At 53.8% G+C, this 25,653-nt stretch overlaps 2 protein-coding genes across 2 annotated transcripts in view; both read right to left on the bottom strand.

The window, feature by feature from the left end:
• The window catches only part of RADIL (Rap associating with DIL domain), an 81,424-nt gene that overhangs the window by 53,738 nt on the left and 2,033 nt on the right, over nt 1–25,653 (bottom strand). The window contains exon 2 of the mRNA XM_077758841.1: nt 3,014–3,612. Within this exon, the coding sequence (XP_077614967.1) occupies nt 3,014–3,548 (535 nt within the window). The 5' untranslated portion in view covers nt 3,549–3,612. The remainder of the gene's footprint in view (nt 1–3,013; nt 3,613–25,653) is intronic.
• The window catches only part of MMD2 (monocyte to macrophage differentiation associated 2), a 30,970-nt gene continuing 28,377 nt past the window's right edge, over nt 23,061–25,653 (bottom strand). The window contains exon 8 of the mRNA XM_077758764.1: nt 23,061–23,633. Coding sequence (XP_077614890.1) covers nt 23,430–23,633 — 204 coding nt within the window. The 3' untranslated portion in view covers nt 23,061–23,429. The remainder of the gene's footprint in view (nt 23,634–25,653) is intronic.

Raw genomic sequence — 25,653 nt, 5'->3', positions numbered from 1 at the left:
TCCCTGCGCCTCGGGGAAGCCTCTGGCACACCGTCCTTCACGCCAGGATCGTGAGGGGACCCCAGTGAGTCTGCAGGAGGGGGGCCTGCGGTGGGCTCCCAGCACCCGGCACCCGCTTCCAGCTGCTCCCCAGCTCCACAGAGCAGCCCGGATGCACGCCCTGGGCGTGGGCTACGGCTGACTCTGACTCCGGACTGCAGCACACTACCAACCAGGTGAGCCCCTCACCGTGAGGACAGTAGCGGGGTGAGGAAAAGCACAGTGACGGTGCTCTTGGAGCCTGAGAAGGCCAGCATTCATCCCCAGACGACTGCGTGTACATACAGCACGCATACACACACACACACACACGCCTGTGCACGTGCGCATATGCATATGCACGCACACACCTGCACATATAGCTGCCTGTATGCAGACACCACACATACACGCACACGCCTGTGCATGTACACACCTACACACATAGACCCCTGCGTGTGCACACACCACACACATGTGTGCACACCTGCACACATACACACACGACTGCACCCGTGCACATATGCACGTGCACATACCTGCACACACAGACACCTGCGTGTGCACACAGCACACATACACGCACATGTCTGAGTGTGCACATACACAGGTGCGCACACATACCTGCACACATGAGCACACACTTGCACGTACAGACACCTGTGCGTGGACACACCACACGTACATGCCCACACCTGGACATGTGCACAAACGCAGATGCACACACACACCTGCACACATGAGCACACACATGCATGTGCGTGTGCACACACAGGCAGTCCTTCCCTCTTCCACCTCTTTCCAGCTGGCTCACTAGAGCTACAGCGATGTCCCCTGCCCTTTGGGGAAAGACGCACAGAGAGGCTCAGGAGCACCATTCTGCGGAAGATTCACCACCGTCCTGAGCACTAAAATGCTCCACCTCTATGGGCATTGATTTCAGCACCGCGCAGCCTCACAGCGGCCCACAGGCCAGCCGGGCACCCAGAGGACAGCCGAGCCCTGGGCGCGTCTCCCGAGCAGGGCACGCCAGCAAGTCGGGGATTCTTTCTTGTTATCAAGTGACCCAGAAACACCAAGCCCACACCGAACACCCACTTCAGCTACTCAGGGTCGGCTCAGACAGCTCGGCCTCCGTAGGCCTCACCGTGCCATTTCCGCCGTCCACTGGCAAGGGGGACCATGTGGTCAGGAGGCCCTGCAGTCCCAGACCACACCCCAGGGGAAGCAAGCAGCAAAGGACCACTCCCCGGGGTCCCGGAGGCCTTCTTCAGGCGGGTAACACAAGCCGCCTCCGGCCCGGCGAAGTGTGTCAGTGAGACCAGCCCCATTCAATGGACTCTTTATTTGAAAGGTTTTACAAAACCAATGCTAAGTTGAATAGGCCGTGGACAATGCGGCCTCCTCTCGCCTCTACTGATGTAAAAGGAACGCCGTCTTTAAGGGGTTGGTGAACAGGAGACAAAGTCCCACGTCCTACAGATGGCCTGTGACCCCGGTACCCTCAGCTGTGCAGAGCAAGCTTTCCAAGGTCCTAGCCAGGCACCCAGGGCACAAGGACCCACATGCTTTTCCCTCCATTCAGAAAAGAAAACACCAAGCAGGTGTTCACGAGCTGAACACCAGTGGCCCCTCAGCAGGTCGGCCTGGCCTCATGAGGCGTCTTCTGATGACGGGCCCAGGGTGCTCTGGATTGAGGCAAGGCAGGGCAGGATGGACACCAAATCCTAGGCCCACAGGGTGGGGACGTTAGGGCGCTGGTCCAAGGAGAGTTGATTGCAACAATATCAGCTAGAGTTGGCCAGCTTTTCATTACCTCGTGCCGGCCACTCCAAATGTCGTCAGTGATCAAATATCCCCCCTCGCCCCCGTCAGCAGAAGCCCCAACTCCGTCTTCAGCGCACTCTGCCTACAAGCTGCTCACAACGTGCAGGCAATGTTAACAATGACACACAGCTCTCTAACTCCCTGCATGTCCGCCAAGCACCATGCTAAGTGCTTTGCATACGTCACTAATGCCCATGACTGTGAAGTCATGCCCATTCTCCAGATCAAGAAACCGAGGCCACAAGAGGTGAAGTAATTTGCCCAAGGTAACAGAGGGCCGCTGCTGCCGAATGCCAACCATGGCACCCCTGGACTGTGGGACATGGAGGTCCCCATCAGTCTTGAGTGACCCAAGTCCCTGGGAGTCCCACCACTCATCTCCACACTGAAGGTACAAAACAGGCCCACACCAGAGGCAGAACTAGAGAAAATGAGCATCTGCAACTCCTCGGGGACACACACGACAGATCAGGAGTGCTCGAGGCCCCGTTCGACGCTGGGGTATCATGAAATCAAATGACAAGTCCCCTAAGGCCGTCAAACATCCTTCTGCTCAGAGCCACAGAAGGCAAGTCCCTTTTCTGCATAAAGCCACCATTTTCTACAAGAAATGAAGAAAAAGTCAACTGTGGTCTGAGATACCCTGAAGAGTCTTCTAGGACTAGAAGAAAACAATGTTTTATGGCATTTACATATTAAGATAATCAACTTCTCTTCACCAGCCAAGCCAGCTGAATAGGCAGACACAGAGCATGGCCCACAGGCCTCCAAGCGCCCCTGGCACCCCGTCGCCTCTGGAGACTCGACTTCCATGTGCCTTCACTGGACCATCCCAAAGACTCCCCTGGGGCCCCGGGCCCTACGGGACTTCCCATCACCCCTCGGCCACCTGCGCGGCTGTGCACAGCTCCCTGAGGCCAAGGGCACAACTGGGGAGCAGGACAAAAGGAGGAACTGGCCCTACGACACTGTAAGACTGCATCAGGGGCCACTGAGCACCCGCGCGCCCTGCAGTATAGACGGGCTGCAGTCTCCACAGCAGCTTGATTAAAGCCACCACAGAGAAACACACCTTCCTGACCTTTGCCCCAAATGGATCCCTGAGCCTCTACCTTCTCATTCTCCCCTGGCCAGCCCCCACTTTTCCTGAACCTTCTCCCCTTCTCACCTGCCGTCATAGTGTCCACGTCCTTGGCTGCCAGCTCTTCCACATCTGACCTCTTTCTCAGTTCAAACCTCCGGGACAAGCCTTCACGGGGTTTCCATAATTCCTGGATCAGGAGGGGCTTCTCGTTATCCCCAAACACCCGAAAGCACTCGGCCCGCCACTGCTGCCCCGAGTCACCAGCCTGGCCCACCACGTCACACAGCACGTACTGGCTGGCACACTCGGGGCTCAAGGCGTAGCGCTCCAGGGCCTCCTTCACCAGCTCCCGGGCGCTGGACGTGCCGGTGGCCAGGACGCTCTTGTAGTGGGTGCCCGTGCAGACGCTGTCCCCGAACACCTTGAGGACGCCAGGGGCCGAAAGCTGGGTGGAGAGTTCCGCGGGGTCGTCGCTGGCACCCAGGCTAGAGAAGGTGGTGTCCAGGTCGCGGTACTTGTAGCTCAGCGTCCGAGACAGCATGCTGGACAGCAGCTGGCTCTGGCGCTTCAGCTTGCTCTTGGCAGGTGGAGACATGATGAAGTGGGTCCCATAAAACATGGTGGGCCAGTCTTCATGGACAAGGACTGTGGGCTCTGGCCAACAGTAGGGCAAAGGCTGGGTCCTGCGAGAAAAACATAAGGTGGGTTAGCAGCGACCATCACGAGCGACAAGAAGAAATGAGGCTAGGCCATGCAGGGCCTGGCGCCCCAACAGAGCCCGTAGGCATGCTACCTTCGGCCAAGTCCCACTGAAGCACCTGAGCCAGACTATGACTGAAGCTGGCAGGGCCCACAGGGGACAAAGCAAGTCTGAATGGCCCAAAGCACCCTTCAAGGAAAGCCATTACCGGGAAGCACGATGAGGTCACCAACAGGTAAGACACACTCCGCCGCAGGGTTCTGGCTTCTGGGAAGTGCGGGGCGCATGTGCCCTGCGTGGTAGGCAGCCAGGAGAGAGTGGCCGCAGGCGTGGGGATGAGGACGCTTGCCTGGCAGAGTCGCCACGGGGCTGGCTGGGTGTCATGGGAGGTGGCCCAGAGAGGGCAGCAAGCCGATCTCCGCAGCCCAGCCTCTCCTCTGCCACAGCCTCTGACATGGAAACTAACCACCAGCACATGGATGTAAGAAAACAGGGAAGTCACAAGCATGTTAACAGAGTGGTAAGTGACCAGATGCCCCAAAGTGCCGCTCCTCACTGGTCGCAGCCGGGGACAGCAGCACTGCCATGTCCGCACGACCACGATGGACACAGAAGGGCTCTTCCAGAACCAGCAGAGGCATGACTGGAATGTGTGCATTCCACCCACAGCATCCAGCCTGGTATTCAGGCCCTGTCCAGGCCAGAGATGCAATCTTGCTGGGGAAATGAGAAAATGGCTCTGGGACACTTCGGTGTGTCTAAAAATCATAATTCAAATGCACCTGGAGCTCAAAGGGGCAGACAATTCTACAGAGATATTTACCAGGCTCCCCACAGCTGTGGGAACAGGAAGGCCTGTGAAAAAGACAACGGTCTCTACTTCATCAACACCAAGGCTTTGCAGCAAGTCGGGGACACTGAAAAACCAGACCCAACGCCTAACTCCTGCACCCCACTTCTATGTTCCTGCCCTCGCCAGAGACAAAAGCAGGCAGACTGGCCAAGAAAAGTCTACTCTCTTGAGGCTCTGGGAACAGGGACCCAGGTCCCACGCTCACTGTGTCAAACGTCCGCACCCATTCAGCTGAGGTCACTGGCTTTGGAAGAGGCTTTGGGGAAGTGAGGCTGTCTGCCTAGGGCAGGAGAGAGTCACCGGGGAGCCCACACTGACCGCTGGAGGGGAACTCGCGGCAGATGATGCCTCCAACACTGACACTCAGGCCTCTTGTGGGCCATCCACCTCAGCTTCTGTCACAAGAGCTAAGTGTCTCCCTCCCTCCAGGGCTGCTGTGAAGGAAGCTCAGAAGCAGGCCCTCTGGAACCAGCCAGGATCTGTCAGCCGTCATACAGAGAAGTCAGAGCACTTCAGGATGCCTTAGACGGTTTCCCGCACCAAAGCCTAGGTTCCAAACACTAATGCCTGCCCTTTTGAGGGTTGGGGGGGGGGGGGACGCTCCTCCGGCCCTTCAGCCTGTCATTTATGCTTTACCACTGCAAAGCTGTTTGTTACACGGTAACTTGCCGAAGACTGGAGCTCACCGAAAGCATTCAGCATCCTAACATAGGGGTCTCCTCGGCCTCCGTGAGTCAGGCTCCTAAGCTTCGTTCCTCTCCCCTTGTGGAATGTGCAGCCAGTCTCCTTGTGAAGCCCTAAGGAGGCCAGAGCTGCCGTGGCCTCCACTGGTGGGCCCGTCAAACACAACTGCAGTACCGCAGGTGGTACCTGCACCCCAAGTTTGCATGCCACACCGGCGGCCCTCCAGTGCGAGCCCTCTGCCACTTACATACGCAGCCTGCCTGGCAGGTCGCCCGGCTCTGGGCCAGCACCTTCTCGGAGGACCTCAACCCTCCATGGACACTTGGCCTACCAGGCCTCCTACTTCAGGCACAGGCCCCAGGGGCTCAGCCCAAACCCAAAGTGGCCCAGAGGCTTGGAAGCCCCAGCCTTTCGAGAAGATGTCTGAATGTAAACTTAAACAGGACGCTGCAAACCATGGGAAAATGCGCAGATACCACAGAGAAGGGAACGACTGTGTGCGTCTGGCGATGGGTCTTGGTTTTGTGAGGTCTGAAGCATACACAACTCTACTTTCATAAAAAAAAAAAAAAAAGAAAGAAAAGAAAAGGAAAAGGAAATAGAGGGGCGCCTGGGTGGCTCAGTCTGTTAAGCATCTGACTCTGGGTTTCGGCTCAGGTCATCTCTCAGGTTGTGGGATCGAGCCCCACATCGGGCTCCACATTCTCCGCATGCACAGTGCGTAGCCTGCTGGGGATTCTCTCTCCCTCTCTCGCCCCTGCCCCACTCATCCTCTCTGTCTCAAAATAAATAAATAAACTTTAAAAAAAAAATAGAAACTTACACAATGGCTAGGTCCCTTCCCAGGGCCTCGGAAGTCGGCTCCTCTCCCTTCTCTTCAGCAGAATTCCCAAAGCAAAGTTAGCAAAATCACATCAAGACGAGAGAAATTGCAAGAGAGGGGGTGATCCATTTGCTTCGGGAGATCCTCCCTAAGCCCCAAGGAGGACCCTGATCTGCGTGATCTATCTCATCAAGGAAGCCGTTTTCTCCTGTGGCCACTCCCTCTGTGGCCATCTTCACAGAGCAGCCATGGCTGGCAACCACATGTTCCCTCGCCGGGGTCCTTCACAGACAGAACGCAGACGACAGCCTATTGGTCACACTGGGCTGGCCCGCTTCTAGAAAGGGCGAAGAGTGCAGGCACACCCCACGGAGCCAGGTGCACCCTGGGTAACCCAATCCGGGTTTTGGAGGCATGACCCGCCTTTCCCTTTTCTGCCCAGGTCTCTACTCTTTCTCTCTCACACAAATATTTGGGGAAACGCGGGCCCAAGTGTGTAGGACACCTGCTGTTGCTTCTCTTACAGAATGTTTTTCTCTTGTTCTCAAGGAAGAATCCGGTTTCTGATGAAAACAAGCGCAAGTCACAACAGCGAGTGAGGCGTGAGGCGAGCGAGGTCAGTGCCGGGCTGACGAAATGGGTGGAGGCGCTGAGCCGGTACAACAACACAATGTGGAACCCATTAGAATTTCCACCAGGACAGGGAAGGAAGAGGGCAGACTGTTAGGCTCCGCTTTATCCCCACTGTCCATAAATCGTACGGTGACAGCTCCCGCCCAAGCAAAGCTTTCACACACAGAAAGAATTTGATCAGATGTGATTCTGACCTGCTGCACGCTTTAGAGGGGACTTTTTGCACCAGTGGGATTAAGAACTGGCTCCTCTCTGGAATGCACAAGAGGTGGCCCAGTGCTAACTGGAGACACCTGTAATCACTAGCGACTTACAAAATTCTTTTGGGCAATTCAGATTAACCAAACACTTGAGGGGCGGGGGGTGCGCCGAGCTGTCGCGTCTGCAGCTCCCCAGGCGGTCCCACCGACCAGCTCCTGGATGGGAAACAAGCCGGTTTCCTCCACGGGGCCCCCAGGAGCTCCAGCTCAGCATCTGTTTTCTTAGATGCAGTATTTGTCGAGGGGCTGGCTGGAGGTGGTACAGAAATAGCTGGGAGACAATGCTTTCGGCTGGCACACGAGTGGGGAACGCGCTGCTGCGTGAACGGGAAAACCGGGACGGGCTGTGGGCGGGGGTGGGAGGGAGCGAATGTCACCCGACCCTGGAGGGAGGGAGCGGACCACCCCCAGCCCTGCTCCCCCGCGGCGCCTGCAATGCCAGACCCCCCCTCTAAGGGACCACCAGGGAGGCTGAGGCCCAGGGGTCCCCGGCAGCGGGGGGGCCAGATTCCCGGGNGGCGGTATCTCCTCCCGCCGGCCACCCAATGGATGAGGACGAGACCCCCGAGAAGGCGGGGCCTCAAGGGAGGGGCGGAGCTGGTGAAATGTTGGGCTGGGCGCCCGCGCCACCTGCCGGCCAATTAATAGGTGTGGGCGTGGCCTCGGCGATAGGGGCGGGGTCTCCAGGGGAGGGCGGGGCTGGCTGGGGAGAGACAAGACTAAGCAACCCACCCGTCTCCGGCTCAAGAGGTGGGGCCTCTGCAGGAGGGGCGGGGCCACACTAAACTCAGGAGTCACTCTGGGAGACCGGTGGGCTGTTTTGTCCCCACTTTCTAGTCCCCCAATGGACTAGGCCAAGAAAAGGAGGGAAAAGGGTAGGGCAAACGCTTACCAAAAGGGGAGTGGCCCCAAAATATGAACATTTAAGACACTGAGAGGGGCCAAGAATGGCAGGTTCTTTCCCCCCTACAATCTGTCTCCACTCAGCAGCCAGAGTTTTAAATGACAAAGCAAATCACAGCACTTCTGCTTAAAACGATGTAAAATGGGGCCAGGTCGGCTCCAGGGCTCTGGCCCAACAACGTCGTTGGGTAAGGTGCTTTAACAGAAGCTCATGTCCTTAAAACTCGCTGTGGCACCAGCCCTCTGGCTGGGGTTTCACTTGGGGAAAGACTCCTGTCTTTTGTCCGCATGGGGAATTCACATGGTCTTGGATGTAGATGCAGAATTCTACCCCTGGGGGTGAAACCTTTTGTTGCCGTCTTGCTATTGGGGTATAAAGTCTTGTAGTAATGGCTCCATATATGCAAGAGGAAAGTGGCGCTTAGAAACGGGACATTTATGGACCACCTACCATATCAGACCCTACACGAGGGGCTCTAGCAAGGCCATCTCAGAGCTCACATCGACTCTTGTGAAGCAGATGTTGCTCCCACTTTGCAGATGAGGAAATAAAGGTTCAGAGAGGCCAGACAGAGGTGGAGCCAAGAACTGAGCCTGGGACTGTGTGATTGAATAATACCCTTTACAAGACTCCCCCAAACGCATAGGAACCTTTATAGGACTCACCATATACATATACACACCCCCAGTCTTGACCCTCAAGATGCAAATATCAGGGCTGGAAGGAAAGCCTGGGGTCAGGGCTGTGTTTTCCTTCTAAGGTACTTCTGACCAGGACCCAGGCCCGTCTCCCACTCCTCCCTGCACCCCTCTTCAGCAGGGGTTGCCAAACTATGGCATCTGGGCTGCTTTTTTTTTTTTTTCTAATATTTTATTTATTTCTGAGAGAGAGACAGCGTGAGCAGGGGAGGGTCAGAGAGAGAGGGAGAGATACAGAATCTGAAAGAGGCTCCAGGCTCTGAGCTGTCAGCACAGAGCCTGATGCGGGGCTCGAACCCACGAACTGTGAGATCATGACCTGAGCCGAAGTCAGACATTTAACCGACTGAGCCACCCAGGCGCCCCTGGGCTGCTATTTTTATAAATAAAGTTTTATTGGAACAGAGCTACACCCATTTGTTTATGTATTGTCTATAACTGTTTTCTTGCAACAGAGACTTGATGGCCCGGAATAACCAAGAATAAATATTGCTCTCTGGTTCTGTACAGAAAGAGTTTGCGGGCCCCTGCCCTTCAGGATCTAGCAGTGCCAACTACTTGGCATCCCTACACTGTTTCATACCTCTAGTCTTGCAACACCTTCCCTCAACTCTGTTAGGTTGCTGGGGCCGCCATAACAAAATACCACAAACTGGGCGGCTTCAACTGCAAATATTTATTTGCTCACAGTTCTGGAGGCTAGAGGGCCAAGATCAAGGTGTCCACAGGTTTGGCTTCTCCTGAGGCCTCTGTCTTTGTCCTGCAGATGGCTGTCTTCTCCTGTGTCCTCACACGGACATCCGTCTATGTGTGTGCCTCTGTGTCCTAATCCTCTCTTCCACGGACACCAGTCACACTGGATTAGGGCCCACCCCGATGACCTCGTTTTACCTTAATCACCTCTTAAGGGCCCTAACTCCAAATACAGTTGCATTCTGAGGCATAGGGGATCAGGGCTTCAACCTAAGAATTTTAAGGGGACACAGTTCAGCCCCATCCCCTGGCTGACTCACACTCCTCCTATAGGACTCAGATCAGACAGCCAACCTCCAAGGAGATCCCCAACGATTCACACCCTCCAGTTTTCACACCCGTCCCGGGCTGAATAGGGCTGACCTATGTAATCAACAGGAGTTGCCAAAATGACAGTATGATTCTGGAACTAAATCATAAAAGGTGTGGCCTCTTTGCTCCCTCTGGGATCCCTCACTCTGGGGAAAGCTGTCCGTGTTGTTGAGAGAGCACTCAAACAGCCCTGGAGAGATCCACGTGGTGAGAAACCAACAGCCAGCACCAACCTGCCATCCACGTGAGTGCACCATCTTGGACGCGAGCCCTCCAGCCTCGCACCTTCAGATGAATGCAGCCCTGACCAATATGCTGACTGCACCTTATGAGGGACCCTGAGCCAGAACCGCCCAGCAGAGCTGCACCCCAACTCGCAGCCCTCAGAAACTGTGCAATGATAAAGGCTTCTTATTAATTTAAGCCACTGAGTTTGGGGACAGTTTGTTATGCAGAAATGGGTAACTAATACGCCTTATCCAGGAAGCCCTCCGTGACTGCCAGAGTTGGATCTATACTCCTCCCCTGTGCTCCCATGGGTTCACATCATATCAAACTATGTTCCTTAAATGCAAATGAGATGTGGGGCGCCTGAGTGGCTTAGTCGGTTAAGCGTCCGACTTTCACTTAGGTCACGATCTCGTGGTTCGTGGGTTCAAGCCCCGCGTCGGGCTCTGTGCTGACTGCCAGCTCAGAGCCTGGAGCCTGTTTAGAGTCTGTGACTCCCTCTCTCTCTGACCCTCCCCTGCTCATGCTGTCTCTCTCTCTCCTAGAAATAAATAAAAATATTTTTTAAAAAAATGCAAATGAGATGTTACTCCTCAGCCCATGCTCCTCCGTGACTCCCCTTGGCACTGAGAATAAGGCAGCGTCCAACCCCTATCCCAGCTGGCCCTGCTGATTGCCCCAATGCTCCCTCTCTATCACAGGGCTCCAGGCACACCAGGCTTCTGCTTTCAAATGCAGTAAGCTCATTCCCTCCTTTCCCCTTGCTGCCTCCTCTTCCTAAAATGCTCCTCCTTTTGTGTCTGCATGCAGCACCTTCCTCATTAAAACCCAGCTCCACTACTGCCTCCAGACCATTCTCTGACAGTCACCCCTGTAGTCAGTCTCTATCTCATTATCTGTTTCATTTCATCCATAGGTGTGTATCACTATCGAAATGTACTTAACGCCCACTGGCGTCTGTGTTCTGTAAAGGCAGGCACCTCATCTGCCTTCTTTACTGCTATACTCAGCGCCTACTAGGTGCTTAATAAATATTGGTTCAGAGTAAACAAAGGAATGCACAGATTTCCACCCATCTCCTTCTTATCCCCTCAACTGGAAGCTTATCAAGGACAAGAATAACTGAGTTTTATTCATCTTGGTATCCCTACTGCTCAGGGCCCATGGACAGGTGAGCAAAACAAGCCTTTGAACTGCAGCGTTGAACGCCTTTGGAAATCCGTGGAATAAAATGGAGTGTTGAGCTGCCCCCCTCCTTGGCCACCAGAGGGCGCCAGAGTCCCAGGACTCAATCAGTGAAAGGCTCAAAGGAGACCAAAGAAAAAACATCTGGTTAACGTCAAAGTGCAGGTTCCCAGGGGTGACGGGTCTAGAGGCAGAAAGCCTGGGCTCTCAAGGGAACCAGAAGAGAAGAAGGACAGGTGGCAGCAGGCACACGAAGAGCCTTAGATCGCGGCCTTTCTTTCTGGCCGCATCACTAGAATGGGTTGGCCACACTTAATCCTGGGAACCCATCTTATGAACTCATTGCCACAACCCAGAAATAGCATTGCTCTGGGTTTGGCCATTCCTCATACACTCATGAGCACAAACTCAGCGATTGTCATTTTTCCTGCCATGTCATTCGCTGAGCAACTTCCAGGCAACAATGTAGGTCTACCTCTTGCCCTGGGAATGCACAGGGCACCAGGACTAATGGTATTTGAAATCATTCAATTTAAAGTTGGTATGTCTTTTCTGATGTAGATATCTAGTAGGTATTTGGATCTGTAGCTCAGGTAAGATATGTAATTGGAAAGCAGTGATTCGAGGCATATACCTGGGAAATGAAACCAGAGCCAGGGAATTCAGCTCAAAGAGTTCAGTGCCATTAAAATAAGTGATGTCAGGGGGCGCCTGGGTGGCTTAGTCGGTTAAGCGTCCGACTTCCGCTTAGGTCATGATCTCACGGTTCGTGGGTTCGGGCCCCGCGTCGGGCTCTGTGCTGCCAGCTCAGAGCCTGGAGCCTGTTTCAGTCTGTGACTCCCTCTCTCTCTGACCCTCCCCTGCTCACGCTGTCTCTCTCTCTCTCTCTCCTAGAAATAAATAAAACATTAAAAAAAAATAAAAATAAGTGATGTCAAATCACTTTACCCTTGCGTGTTCATTCTACAGAACTTGAACCACGTTCACCTGACTGTTAAAGATTTTAGTCTGGGAGGGACATAAGAAATAATCTACCCCAGTAGTTAGTCAATCAACTATTCAGGTAGTGAAGTCTCTGGAAATTCTAGTTCCACCCTCGGGACTGGGGAACATGTTGAAAAGTTGTTTTTCAATCCAAATAGGAGTTAGAACCAATTTCATCAGCCAAAAATATGACCATGGGATGTGATCACAACATACAATCACATACATGACCACATGCAGTCACGAGAAATCACACTCCCCTTGATCTTGGGAGAGTTTTTTTTTTCTTTTTTTTTTCTTTTTTTTTTTTAGCTGTGTCCAACAGGAGAACATGGCAGGCAGAAGTGAAGATACGTGACATCCAAGGCTAGGTCGTAAACGACATCATGTCTCCTGCCTGGCTCTTTCTTTCTCTTGGGACCCAGTTGCCATATTGCAAAGGGAAACCCAGACAAATGGGAAGGCATTCATGGGTATGTATTAAAATGTCTTTACTGGGGCGCCTGGGTGGCTTAGTTGGTTAAGCATCCAACTTCACCTCAGGTCACGATCTTGCGATTCGTGAGGTTGAGCCCCATGTCGGACTCTGTGCTGACATCTCGAAGGCCAGAGCCTGCTTCAGATTCTGTGTCTCCCTCTCTCTCTCTGCTTGTCTCCCACTCACACTTTGTCTCTCTATCTCTATCTCTCTCTCTCTCTCAGAAATAAACATTGAAGGGGCACCTGAGAGGCTTAGTCAGGTAAGTGTCCGGCTTCAGCTCAGGTCACGATCTCATGGTCCATGGTTTCAAGCCCCTCATCAGGCTTTTTGCTGACACCTCAAAACCTGGAGCCTGCTTCAGATTCTGTCTCCCTCTCTCTCTGCCCCTCCCCTGCTCACATTCTGTCTCTCACTCTCAAAAATACACATTAAAAAAATTATTTTAGGGGCACCTGGGTGGCTTAGTTGGTTAAGCGTCCGACTTTCGCTTAGGTCATGATCTCGTGGTTCATGGGTTCGAGCCCCGCATCAGGCTTTGTGCTGACTGCCGGCTCAGAGCCTGGAGCCTGTTTCAGAGTCTGTGACTCCCTCTCTCTCTGACCCTCCCCTGCTCATGCTGTCTCTCTCTCTCTCTCCTAGAAATAAATTTTTTAAAAAATTATTTTACTAAAAAAAATAGGGTCGCCTGGGTGGCTCAGTCAGTTAAGCATCTGACTTCGATTCAGGTCATGATCTCAGTGTTAGGGGTTCGAGACCCATGTCAGGCTCTGTGCTGACAGCTCAGAGCCTGAAGCCCGCTTCAGATTCTGTGTCTCCCTCTCTCTTTGCCCCTCCTCTGCTTGCACTCTGTCTCTCTCTCTCTCTCTCAAAAATAAACATACTTTAAAAATTAAAATAAAAATAAATAAAAATTTAAAAATATAAATTAAAAATATAAAAAACAAAAGATGTCTTTGCTTTTGATGTTTTCACACGTGGGACCTTACCGACCATGGAAAGACTGTCCTTCCTGGGGGGAGCCATGCGAGATGCTGATGATCGTGATTGTTTTAAGCCATGATATTTTAGGATAAGCTGATTTGTAGCAATAGACAGCAAATGCAAGGTTTTTAATTTATGCTTTTCTAAATATTCCAAGTTTTCTACAGTGAACAGAGACTGCTTTTATAAAAAGAATGGACAGATGTTATTTGTAAGAAGACAACGGGGCAAGAGTGAAGCATCTTGAATTTTTATTTTTCAAAATTCCTTCTACTCCACTGGGAACAATAACATTCACAGACAGGATTATCCTTCATCCTAAAAATGTTTATCAAATGTGTTAATACAAAATAGCAATTTCACAAACACAGAGAGGGTCCAATACCAGCAGGACATTTTTAAAAAGTCACACCACAGATGACAGTCCCCGACGCTGTAGACACGACAGGTGTAGAAAAACAAGTGTAAGAGACCGTCAGAGCCCCTACTTCCCCCCAAAACCCCCAAGAAAGGCCTGAATAAGCAGGAGCCGTTCCTGCACAGAAGTGGACAGATTCCTAGCGAAATNTTCCCTGGGGGTCAGGGCCTGAAATTTGAAATTGCTTGTGGAAGCAACACAGCTCTTGCAAAATTGGGTCTGCTCATTTTTTCAAGCGGATTCACAGTCTCCCTTCCCAGCCCTGCCTGACCTAAGGCGGACGCACACTCAGGCGTGCTGCCGGCCGGAGATCCCTAGGACCCATCCGGCCCCAGGTCCCCCCAGAACATGTGGCCATCACCAGGGTAAGAGACCCAAAACTCTGGTCTTGCATTCCTCTCGACGGAGTCAGGGTTCTGAGCAGCCAGATCCAGGAATCTCCTTCTCCTTAACTGTCCCCACCTGGCCTTGGGCACCCAAGTTCCTGAGGCACCACGCTGATCCCCACCAAGCATACCAAAGCAGGTACTAAGCACCCAGTACCAATGCCCATGGCTTTCCAGGACAGTGCCACCTAGAACAATTTCCGGAGCTGATAGTTCAGCCCCACTCATGAGGCATAAAAGTCATTTTGTGGGTTGCAGCCAGCAACTTGAATAAACGACAAGGGGTAGGAAGGACAGGGCAGGTAGAGCCCCCTGGTGCACCACACAGGTGGGGGCAGTTTCGACAACGGCTGTTGTCAACACGAATCCCAGGGTAAAATGCATTCCTCCTGACGGGTATTAATCAGAAAGGTTTGGTACACAGACATCTAGGAATTAACGGAGGAGGACAGCTGACCCACGCAACCGGATCCCCCATGATGGCACAGGCAGATCCAGGCCACCCAGGTGACCCTCCTGATATGGCCGCGGCAGGAATGCCGCATCTCCCGTGCTACCGCCACAAGAGGGCGCAGGTCAGTCTGAGAACCATCACAAGGCAGCTTTGCCAAGAGAAGGTTGTCAGGACACCCACAAGGTGAGGTACTATGGGACTCTACGTAGACCTGGGGTAACCAGTCAGGGCTGTGCCCCACCGCCCACCAGACCCCAGTAACGAAGGGCAGCCCTACAATTCAGGGCGAAGGACTGCCAGGCCCTATGGGAGGCTTTGGGCTCCAGCGTCCTTGCCCCCTGCACAGAGTCCCAGCCCTTTCTAGGTCCCAAAGGCAGGAGCAGAGAATGCAGGAGACCCCTCGAGGCTCAGGTAGGACTTACTAAGCTCAGGAATTGAGCAGCCAAGGGATGGCGTTGCTAAAAACAGAACGAGGCCCCAGAAGGACGTCAAGGAGATACGTTCATCCGCTGCCCCAGAGCTCAGTTCTCAGGGAGCAAGACAGTGGAAGGAGGAGGGTGTGACACCCAAGGGCCATGACATGGGTTCCAGCCTTGCCCTGCACCCTCGGATGACCTTGGGCAAGTCACATCCTCTCCGAACAGCCTCAGGCTCCCCATGTAATAAAGAAACAGTATTTCTCTCTTGCCAGGTGCTGCGGGGAGAAATATACAAGAACTATACAAGAACACAAAGTACTGTGTCTATTGTGTTACAGTTATCAGTGTGTTACACTGATAAAGAGGGGGATGGAATGGACAAAGGTGTACCCACGCAGCACACAGGGGCAAGCTGGTAAGCTAGCTCTCCAAAAATACTAAGCTCAGGTCTGCAGCCTAGGTGCCAAGGGCCACACGTACACGAAGGTCCGGAGCCACACCTTCCCAGCCTCGGAAGCAGAGGAGGTACAGACCGAGCTCAAATGCGCGCGTGCACGCACACACACACACACGCCCCGCTCACCCCACAAATGTGCACCGAGCACCTGCTGAGTGCCGTGCCCTGTGCTGGGCACTGGACATGCTCAGGGGAAACACAGCTCCTGCCCTCAACCAGGTGTGCCCGCCCGTTGCTCACACCCCCTCTGGCTCCCTGTCCAACCCGCATCTCAGGGTTCAGCAAAAAGGGGCTAAAACCAGGAGAGTGTTGGTCTGCACAACAAAGGGGAGAGTCTGTATCAGCGGTTCTCCCGCGATGTCTCCCAAGGCCTGAGGCCAAGCTGTTTCCATACCGCTACGACATTACTTGTCTTTCGCTCTCCCGCCTTCAGGCAAAGCCGTGACAGCACAGGCCACGGTCATGAACTGGTGCAAAAGCAGGCAGGAAAATCTAGCTGTCTTCTCTTAAGCCAGGCATTCAAGAAATTTGCAAGCACGTAAGACAATGCCACGCCTCCTCCTGAACCTCTTTTTGTTTGGAAAAATATAGTTATTTTGAATAGAAAAATATGTTACTTAGGTTAATGTGTAATGAGTTTTTCTTTACCTGATGAATAGCTTATTTTCAAACACTATCCGTTTTACCTTCTAGGGTGATGAATGACAATATTAGATAGAGCCCAGAAACAAAAGTTCTTTGGTGTCCTCAACAATTTCTAAGGGTACAAAGGGGTTCCAAGGCAGAAAAGTTCGAGAACTGCTGATGTACTAGCCGTTATCCAATGGAAACTTCCGGGATGATGGAGATTGTCTTTCTCTGTGCTGTCCAAAAAGGGAGCAACTGGCCAGATGTGTCTATTGAGCACTTAAAATGCAGCTAGCACCACTGAGGCCCTGAATTTCTATTTTTATTTAATTTTAGTGGACTTAAGTGTACACAGCCGCCCGTGCCTACCAGCTTCCAGGCTGCACAGCACTCCTCTACGTGATGCTTGGTGTTTCTCAGTCCCCTGGGGTTCCCTTCATTTTCCCTGCGTCATTATCTCTCAGGTGTCTGGGCGTGGAGGAGGGTCTCAGGGTGCTCCCAGAAGGGGCTGGGTCCACAGCCCTCTGCCCAGGGCACCTCTCCTCCATCTGGGGAAGGGTCTGCCATGTGGAGTCAAGCCGGCCAGCGCACCAGTGTGGGCTCTGTGCTCATCCTTGACGTGCAGTTTGGAAATGGACCAGCAGCTTACAATCGGCTGAGTAAGACCAACCAGCTCTTTTTACAGCAGACCAGATGAAAGCCCAGAGAGGGCAAGTAATCTGCCCAGAGTCACACAGCAAGCAGGAAGCTCCACAACCACACACCGAAAGCAAGGCCACACGGGAGGGCTGGTGTCTCCTCCCTGCCGGACCAGGAGGACATGCCGCCTGAGCCACCAGTCTGTGCAAGAGGCAGCAGGCTGCACATCCTGTCACTGGATGGCTCAAAGTAGCCATTCTACCCAGAGCAGAGGCCAGGGGACCCAGGAAGAAAAGAAATGAGGTGTGGGAGGGAAAGGCACTGGCCCTAGCTCTACCCAGCTCTGTGCCCTGAGCATGTCACTCCTCTGCTCTCTTCCTTACTCTCTGGGGACAAAAACCGAGCTGTCCCTTTCTGGCTCAAGTTCAAGGTCAGCATTGCTCAGGCTCCCAGCCTTAATCGTCACACCTCAAGTGAGGCAACCAGAAAGGCTGGTGGGTCCGGGATCCGTAGGTTCCCGCCAGCCACCTGTGCACCGGCAGGCATCCTGTCGGGCCCTGTGGCTCGGAGCCCTTGCAGGGAACCAGCCGCTGTGGTGAGCACCAGCATCGGGCCACAGTGTCCTCAGAGTGTGTCTAGGGCTGGACACAGCATGGCCCCCCAGCCACCCGGCCGCTAGGAGCCATGCAGCTACATGTTCCACCAAATGAGCATCCTTTGAAAGCCTGGGTGGGAGTTTCTGCCCATGTCTCTGACACTGGCCTGAATACGGGGCTACTGAGTGAGGTCTCACACTGTTGAAATAACCGTTCAGAGCACATGAACTGGCTGAAACAGAAACACGGAGGCTACTAGCATTTCAAGTGCTCCTGTCCCCAGGCTGGGAGCCCAACCAAACCTGGAGTTGCCAGTGTTTTAGGGAGCAAACAGTGGAACTGGGGAGAGCCCAGGGCTGTGTGCCCTTGGACAAGTTACTTAACCTCTCTGAGCCTTAGTCTCCTAATCAGTAAAATGGGATCCTACCTTGTACCTACCTTGTAGATTGCTTGTAAAGACAACATAAACCACAGGGCTTGGGACAGAGCTTATGAAAAGTTAGTGACAGAGCCCAATCTCAGGAATGGCCTATGTATAAACACAGGCTACTGGGGGCCATCGATGCTGTGAATCTGGGAAAATAAGTGAAAAAGATCATAAAGCCCCCCTACCCCCACACCGGATACACGTCTGTCCTCTGGAGACTGACTCTGTGACCCCATCACTAATGTGCAGGTCATGGCCTCAGAGTGGATGGGCTCCAGAGCAAGACCTTCCAGAACCGGCATCCAGACCACCCAGAAGAGCTCAGACTCGAGTGCCATCCTGACCTATTGGCTCAGCAGTCCCCGGGGCGGGGGGTGGATCTGTGGTTCAGCAAAGCCCTGGGGAGGTGCCCCAGCCAAGCCCTAGCACTGCTCTGACTTCCTCTAGCAAAGACATGGGCTTTGGCCTCCAGGAAACACGAGAAAACAGTTCTGCGCACTGACCGCCCTCTCCACTCCGCAGACGAGAGGAGGCACGCGGCTGAAGGCCTTGCATACTGGCCTGTGTAGGGCTGGGCCTGGATCGGGTCTGACTCCCGAGGTGGGGCTTCCGAGCATCTCAGTGCCAGGCCTGACCCCGCGCGGCGTCCCTTCAGAGCTGGTTTGTTCTCACAACTTGGCATCCGGGGGCTTGCGAGGGCCAAAGAGGCACACCCCTTCCCAAGGCATCTTTGGCAATGCCCCTGTGGTGGCTTGAAACTGGCCCTGGGGCATTTACAACAGGTAAATTGGCAAGTGTGACACACTAGTGCTTTGTTTTGCTTTCTGTCATTAAAAATGCTCAGCCCACGGGTGCCTGGGGGGGTGGCTCAGTCATTTGAGCATCCGACTTCGGCTCAGGTCTGAGTTCAAGCTCCGCGTTGGGCTCTGTGCTCACAGCTCAGAGCCTGGAGCTGCTTTGGATTCTGTGTCTCCCTTTCTCTCTGCCCCCTTCCCCACACATGCGGTCTCCCTCTCTCTCTCTCTCAAAAATAAGTAAACATTTTTTTTAAAAAAAGTGCATTTCCTTGGAAATAGGAGAGCTGGCCAAGGGCCCCGACACTCGGAGGTTAGACAGTCCTGGTTTCAAAGCTTTGCTCTGCTGGTTACACTGGGTCCCCTTGGGGAAGTCGCCAAACCTCTCTGTGCTTTCTTTGCCTTCCTGCTCTGTAAGATCAAGCTTCATCCCGCAGAAGGGACTGTCAGTCAATGGACAGGGCATCTATGAAGCCACGAGCACAGACACCGACTCCAGGAGTGTCATCTGGGTAAGTGTCTCCCACCCAGTGTCCTGCTCCTTCCCTCACACCCACTGTGCCCCACACCTGTGAGCGGACCTGCCACGTACTCATGTGGGACTGGCTGCCAGGACCCAACACAGCTGTCAGGACCCCACGATGCGGTTCCCAGAGCCATCTTGCAGCAGCAGGTGGCATAGTACGCAATGCCTTTCTAACGAAGTCACTAGATTCACTTCCCAGATCTCTGAGCTCACACTGCCCCTTGTAACCCCAGGGCTGTCCCCCGCCCCTGCTTCCCCCACGGGCCAGAGCCTGGGCAGAGCGGTGGGAAAACGTTCAGAGCACTTGAGCTCCCGCAGATGAATGTGGAAAAAAGAGCTTGGTGCGCGGAAAGCCACAGAAACCCCAGGAATGCACCGTTCTCGGTAAGCCCTCCGCATCGCCCCGCTGTGCGGGGCCCCCACCCACACCCGCGCGGCTTCAGACCGTCAGTCTAGACCCACTGGCCCCGGGGACCAACCTCGGCCAGCTCCGCCCAGGACTCGTCCAGGAAATCCCGCCGGCTGGAAGGCAGACCTCCACTAGCGAGCACACCCGCTCTGGCTTGCCCGGATGGCCGCCAGTGGACTCTGACAGCAGGCTGTCACCTCCAGGCCTGTCCCCCAGCCCGGCCGAGCAGTGGGAGCGTCCTGAACCGTGTTCATCCCTCACTTCTCACCGGCTCCCCACCCCCACCCCAGCAGTGCCTGCCTAACTCAGGAACGGCTGAAGCACCCAGAGTGTCAAAAAGGCCTGCCGACTGCCCCCTGGCTCTTTGGGGCATGACAGCCACTTTGCTGGGTCGTCCTGGCATATGACAGCCTCAAAGGTGACAGGGAGAGGGAGCTGGCATCCGAGTCCCCTGTGTCCCTCTCTGCACCCCACATGTCCAAAGCACAGACTAGACTGCTTACCTACAGGAGGGAATGGCCTCAGCAACGTTTTTTCCTCTCCTGCACTGTTTGTGACACATTTTGTAAGAGGTCCAGGGTCTGGTTTGGGTGACATAGAATGCTAGAAACTCACTTTCACAAGGATGCTGAGGAAGAGAAAGGGTTCACAAGAAAACATCCCAGAGTGGAGCAAGGGAAGGAATGCGGTCAGGGCCCCACAGAACAGTGTCCTCACCGGCTTGTCCACTGTCAGAAATTCCACCATTAGTGATTCATTCCTCTGGCTAGTGCTGCTAACATTCCCAGAAGGGTATCATCTTCATTATCAGAGGTTGCTTCCCCCAGGGGACAATTAGGGGAGCTAATTAGGATGCAGGCTGGGAGTTTAACATTCATGATCCTACTGAATCTTCAAGCAGCCCTGCAAGGTACTGCCTTACTATACCCATCTTACAGCTGAGGACACTGAGGCACAGAGAGGTTAAGGAACTGGCCCAAGCCCTTACAAACAGAAGATGCCAGATTTGATGTCAGGTCCAGCAGGACACAGTGCCTGTCTTAAAGATTTCCAAGCCATGGTACAGGTGGGCACAAGGGGTGCTGGGAAGCAGGCGGGAGCCCCGAAGTCAGAGGAAGGCCAGAAGTCCCTCGATCCTGACATCCTGACGCCTGAGCAGGGCTTTGAACGAGGGGTAGGAACGAGATGGGTGGATGGAGGAGGGGTGAACCAGTGCCTCAGCCNAGGTACGGCATAAAGAGCTCAGCTACACAGCCACTAGGGTCCCAGGTCCTAGGCACCCAGCCCTGGTCCTGTAACAGGGCTTTGGCTGCTGTCAGCACCTCAGCAACAAGACTTTAATGTCAGCTCAGGACGGTGCGGTGCTCCTGACCTTGCTTTGGGAGGTTTCCTGATCAGCTTCCCAAAGCTAACATGAGCCCCTTCCCCTGCCTCAGGCCCAGGCGGAGACCATGTCAAAGTGTCCCTGCCCCCAGTCAGGGACAATGGCGTCCCCAAGGGCCCTCTTCCGCAAAGCTCCTTCTCCTCCTCCCCAACCTCCAACCCTGACCCCAACCGATGGGAGCAGACCAGACGAAGGCAGCTTCCAGAGGCTGGGAGTGCCAGTGTAGACACAGATATGCTAGCGCATACACACACGTGCGCGCTCGCCAGAGGAAAAACTTATCCCCAAGGCATCTGCCGGCTCAGAACCCGCCTGTCCAAGGAATGTGTTGGATGATTTAAAACTGGCTTCGGCACATGGGACTCCAGACACTGGCACCCTGAAATACCCTGGAATGTACTCGAACTACACATAAGCATCCTGTCTTTGCCTACCCAACTCCGGTTGGGAGTCGCAGACTGAGGCCCATCTCCCTTGAGACAGATGTTTGACCTGGAGATTCTGAGATTCCCATCCAGCTCAGGGGCTGGGCCTGCATCCTCTCCCCAGTAAGTGTCCACGGGCCAGGCACACCGTGACCAGCCCCTGGAGGACGCGGTGAAGATAGGTCCCAGGAGGCCATGTCCTTGGGCTGCTGGGGGCCACCGAGGTGGCAGGATACCAGCCCTGGAGACACTCTGCCCAGATCCCTTGGCCCAGAGCCGAGGCTGTCTCCCTGGGGCTCATCAGAGGCGACTCTCGGGGCCGCGGATTGGCAACAAGCAAGAATCACTGAACATCGGCATCACAAGCCCTAAACCTGGAGCGGGCCAGCCAGTTCCCAGCATCTGCTTGCCCTCCACCCCCCACCCCTGCCCCGCCAACGACCAGCTGATAATTTCCCTGGCTTTTTCAGCATAAGAGAACCTCTACCCTGAGGTTCTCTGCACCGAGAACCAGCTACAGTGGAGCCCGCGGTCAGGGGCTGCTCGGGCTGTCTGCCTCAGTCTCCCTTTACTGCCCCCAGACTGCCCACTCCAGGGGCTTCCCCAAAAGGACAAGGGAGAGGGAGTGCAGGAGATAAGCCTACTCCCCCACTGCTGGGAGACATGTAACTGGTCTGGCCACGACCCCACTGCAGGGCACGCCAGGCAGGAAAAGCTAAGAGGTGCCATCATGAGTGCTGAGTCGCTAGGTAATAGCTGCCCCGAGCGCCACCTGGAGANACTGAGGCCCGTCTCCCTTGAGACAGATGTTTGACCTGGAGATTCTGAGATTCCCATTCAGCTCAGGGGCTGGGCCTGCATCCTCTCCCCAGTAAGTGTCCACGGGCCAGGCACACCGTGACCAGCCCCTGGAGGACGCGGTGAAGATAGGTCCCAGGAGGCCATGTCCTTGGGCTGCTGGGGGCCGCCGAGGTGGCAGGATACCAGCCCTGGAGACACTCTGCCCAGATCCCTTGGCCCAGAGCCGAGGCTGTCTCCCTGGGGCTCATCAGAGGCGACTCTCGGGGCCGCGGATTGGCAACAAGCAAGAATCACTGAACATCGGCATCACAAGCCCTAAACCTGGAGCGGGCCAGCCAGTTCCCAGCATCTGCTTGCCCTCCACCCCCCGCCCCTGCCCCGCCAACGACCAGCTGATAATTTCCCTGGATTTTTCAGCATAAGAGAACCTCTACCCTGAGGTTCTCTGCACCGAGAACCAGCTACAGTGGAGCCCGCGGTCAGGGGCTGCTCGGGCTGTCTGCCTCAGTCTCCCTTTACTGCCCCCAGACTGCCCACTCCAGGGGCTTCCCCAAAAGGACAAGGGAGAGGGAGTGCAGGAGATAAGCCTACTCCCCCACTGCTGGGAGACATGTAACTGGTCTGGCCACGACCCCACTGCAGGGCACGCCAGGCAGGAAAAGCTAAGAGGTGCCATCATGAGTGCTGAGTCGCTAGGTAATAGCTGCCCCGAGCGCCACCTGGAGAAGAATTCTGATACCGCACCAAGCTGCAGTTGATTGGTAATGTCTGCTGTGGTCTCAGAGATTCACCATCCCTGATCTACAAGCTGGGTGACTATCCCTGAACAGGCGCGATTCCCCAGCCAGGACTTTGGTAGCAGAGGAGGCCCTGGCCAGAGGGGTACCAACAATCCACTGACTCCCTAACTGAGGTCTGAGGACCTTAAGGAGCACATACTGGCCCAGGGTCCCCCAGTTTGCCAGGACAGCATCTGCTCCCTTTTCTGAAGATGTTAATGTTGGCTGTATTAGGAAACGCTTGCCTAGAATAGGAACACGTTACAGTTTTTTAATTTCTCCACTGTAAATATGGCTAACTGCTTTCTTTCTCACCTGGGACCCCAAGGATGTGCTGGCTGTCACCAACCAGAAGTAGTAGCCTCAGGCCCGTCGAAAGCTCTGCCTGTGGACACGCAGACGGGCCTGGGCGCTGTGCTCTGGGCCAACGTTCACAGAACCTCTTGCCATGATGCTCTGCCCCGTGCAGTCTGGGCCACCTCATTTGGACACCTTGGTCTGCAGGGTGCTGGGCAGATAGAGGTACCTCCAGATGGCGTAGTAGTGGGTGCCGGCACCAAACACCACAAAGAGATGCCAGATGGCGTGGGCAAAGGGGATCCTCCCATCACTCCTGAAGAACACCATGCCCAAGCAGTAGAAGACCCCTCCGGTCATCAGCTCCCAAATGCCCTCGGTGTTGGGCTGTCGGCAAGAACAAGGGTGGGGGACAGGTCAGAGGAGCAGCCCGCAGGGCTGGGAGCACCCCACCATACCACCCGCCCACCCAAAACGAAAAGAGACGCACACGGCGAGCCGTCCCAGATTCCCGGGAAGGATGTCCCCACGTGTGCTGTCAATTCCCCCAGATTAATGCTCAAATGTTACTCAATTCTATCAAAATCTCAAAGAATAGTCTGTAGCTTATCTTTTCTAAAAATTAACACAGCTGGGTGCGCACCCAAGAGAAGTGAAAGCAAGGACTCGAACAGATACATGTGCAGCCAGGTTCACAACAGGCACAATGTGGAAGCAGTCACGTGTCCGTCCGCAGATGAATGGACAAAAGAATCATTGTTCGTGTTAGTGCACGCAATGGAGTGTCACTTGGAGTTAACAAGGAAGGAAACTCTGACCCCTGCTACCACGTGGATGAACTTGCAGGACGTGACGCAGAGGAACATAAGCCAGACACAGAAGGACGAACACTGTAGGATCCCACTCACATGAGGTCCCTGGAGTTCATCAAATGCATGGAGACAGAAAAGTAGAACGGAGGTGACCAGGGGCTAGGGGAGGTGGAACAGGGAGGGAGTTGGTATTTAATGGGGACAGAGCTTCAGTTTGGGAAGATGAGAAAGTTCTGGAGACGGACAGTGGCAACACATCCACAATAACGTGAATGTGCTTAATGCCACTCAACAGTATAGGTAAGACAGCTAAAATCACAAATTTTATGTATATTTTATCAGAATTTTTTTAAAGTGATACGTGTCCATGGTGAAACATTTTAGAGAAACTAAACAAAAAATACAAAGAACAAAGTAGTGAGGGTGCATGGGTGGCTTAGTGGGTTAAAAGTATCTGACTCTTGATTTCAGCTCAGGGCACGATCTCACGGTTCATGGGATTGAGCCCCGTGCCAGGCTCTGTGCTGACAGCACGGAGCCTGCTTGGGATTCTGTCTCCCTCTCTCTCTGCTCTTCCCCCCCAGTGCGCTTACTCTCAATCTCTCTCTCTCAAAATAAAGAAACTTAAAAAAAAAAAGTAGTAGTCCCAGCCTTCAGAGATGAGCACTATTACCACTGGAGTTGGTGGTGGTTAAAGAGCAGAGACTGCGTGAGGACTTGCCGAGCCATCCCCTCCCCTGCCCCGTCCACTTCTACATGTGTTACAGGCCACCACTGTCAGCTGTGCTTCATAGTATCCTTCCAGAAATGTCCTCTCCACGTGCAACACACAACATGTGCTTCATACGGATGTACTACACACAGGAACATACCATTCTCAATAAATGGGCTCACACCACCCCCACCATGCTGAGACTCCATGTTAGATTCACTCGTCTGCGGGGATCGGTCTGCCTTCCCACAGGGAGAGTCACCTCCGTCCTTTGAACAGCCGCGTGTCCTCTAGGGCGCACATGTACGCTAACGCAGGTGCTCAGTCCTGAAGAGGGCGATGCCTCCCGGGACTTGCCCTGTGCCGGGCATGGCAGGGAGGGCCTTGATGGATCATCTGATGCCACCTTCACAACCTCCTGATGAGGCAGGTATCACTCTACACGGCGCTCACGGAAACACGCCCACAGCACGTGCCAAGCGAGCAAAGCACACGGCAGAGTTGTACATTCCATGTGACCTTGTCTCTTTAGAAGAAAGCATGTCTGCAAACCACATGGATTTGCGCATAAATAAATAGAAAGGACCCACAACAAACGGAATGGGGGTTGCAGCTGGTACTGGGAGAAGGTAGAAGGCGGCTTTGGCTCTTTCACATACTTTCAGACTTATTTTTTGCAGGACTATGTGTTTAAATCTATGCTTACCACATATAAGTATACGTATACTTAAATATACGTAAGCATACATGTACTTAAATATGTAATACATAATTTGATGGATACTGTAAAATCTAATATTTATTTCATGTCATTTATAAAATTTGAAATATTTTTAATAAATTTAATTGAATTTTTAGATTTTTATTTAATATAAAGTATATA

This window comes from Crocuta crocuta, unplaced genomic scaffold, assembly GCF_008692635.1.
Source record: "Crocuta crocuta isolate KB4526 unplaced genomic scaffold, BGI_CrCroc_1.0 scaffold273, whole genome shotgun sequence".
NCBI classification, from domain to species: Eukaryota; Metazoa; Chordata; class Mammalia; order Carnivora; family Hyaenidae; genus Crocuta; species Crocuta crocuta.
This window is presented reverse-complemented; position numbering and strand designations above follow the sequence as displayed.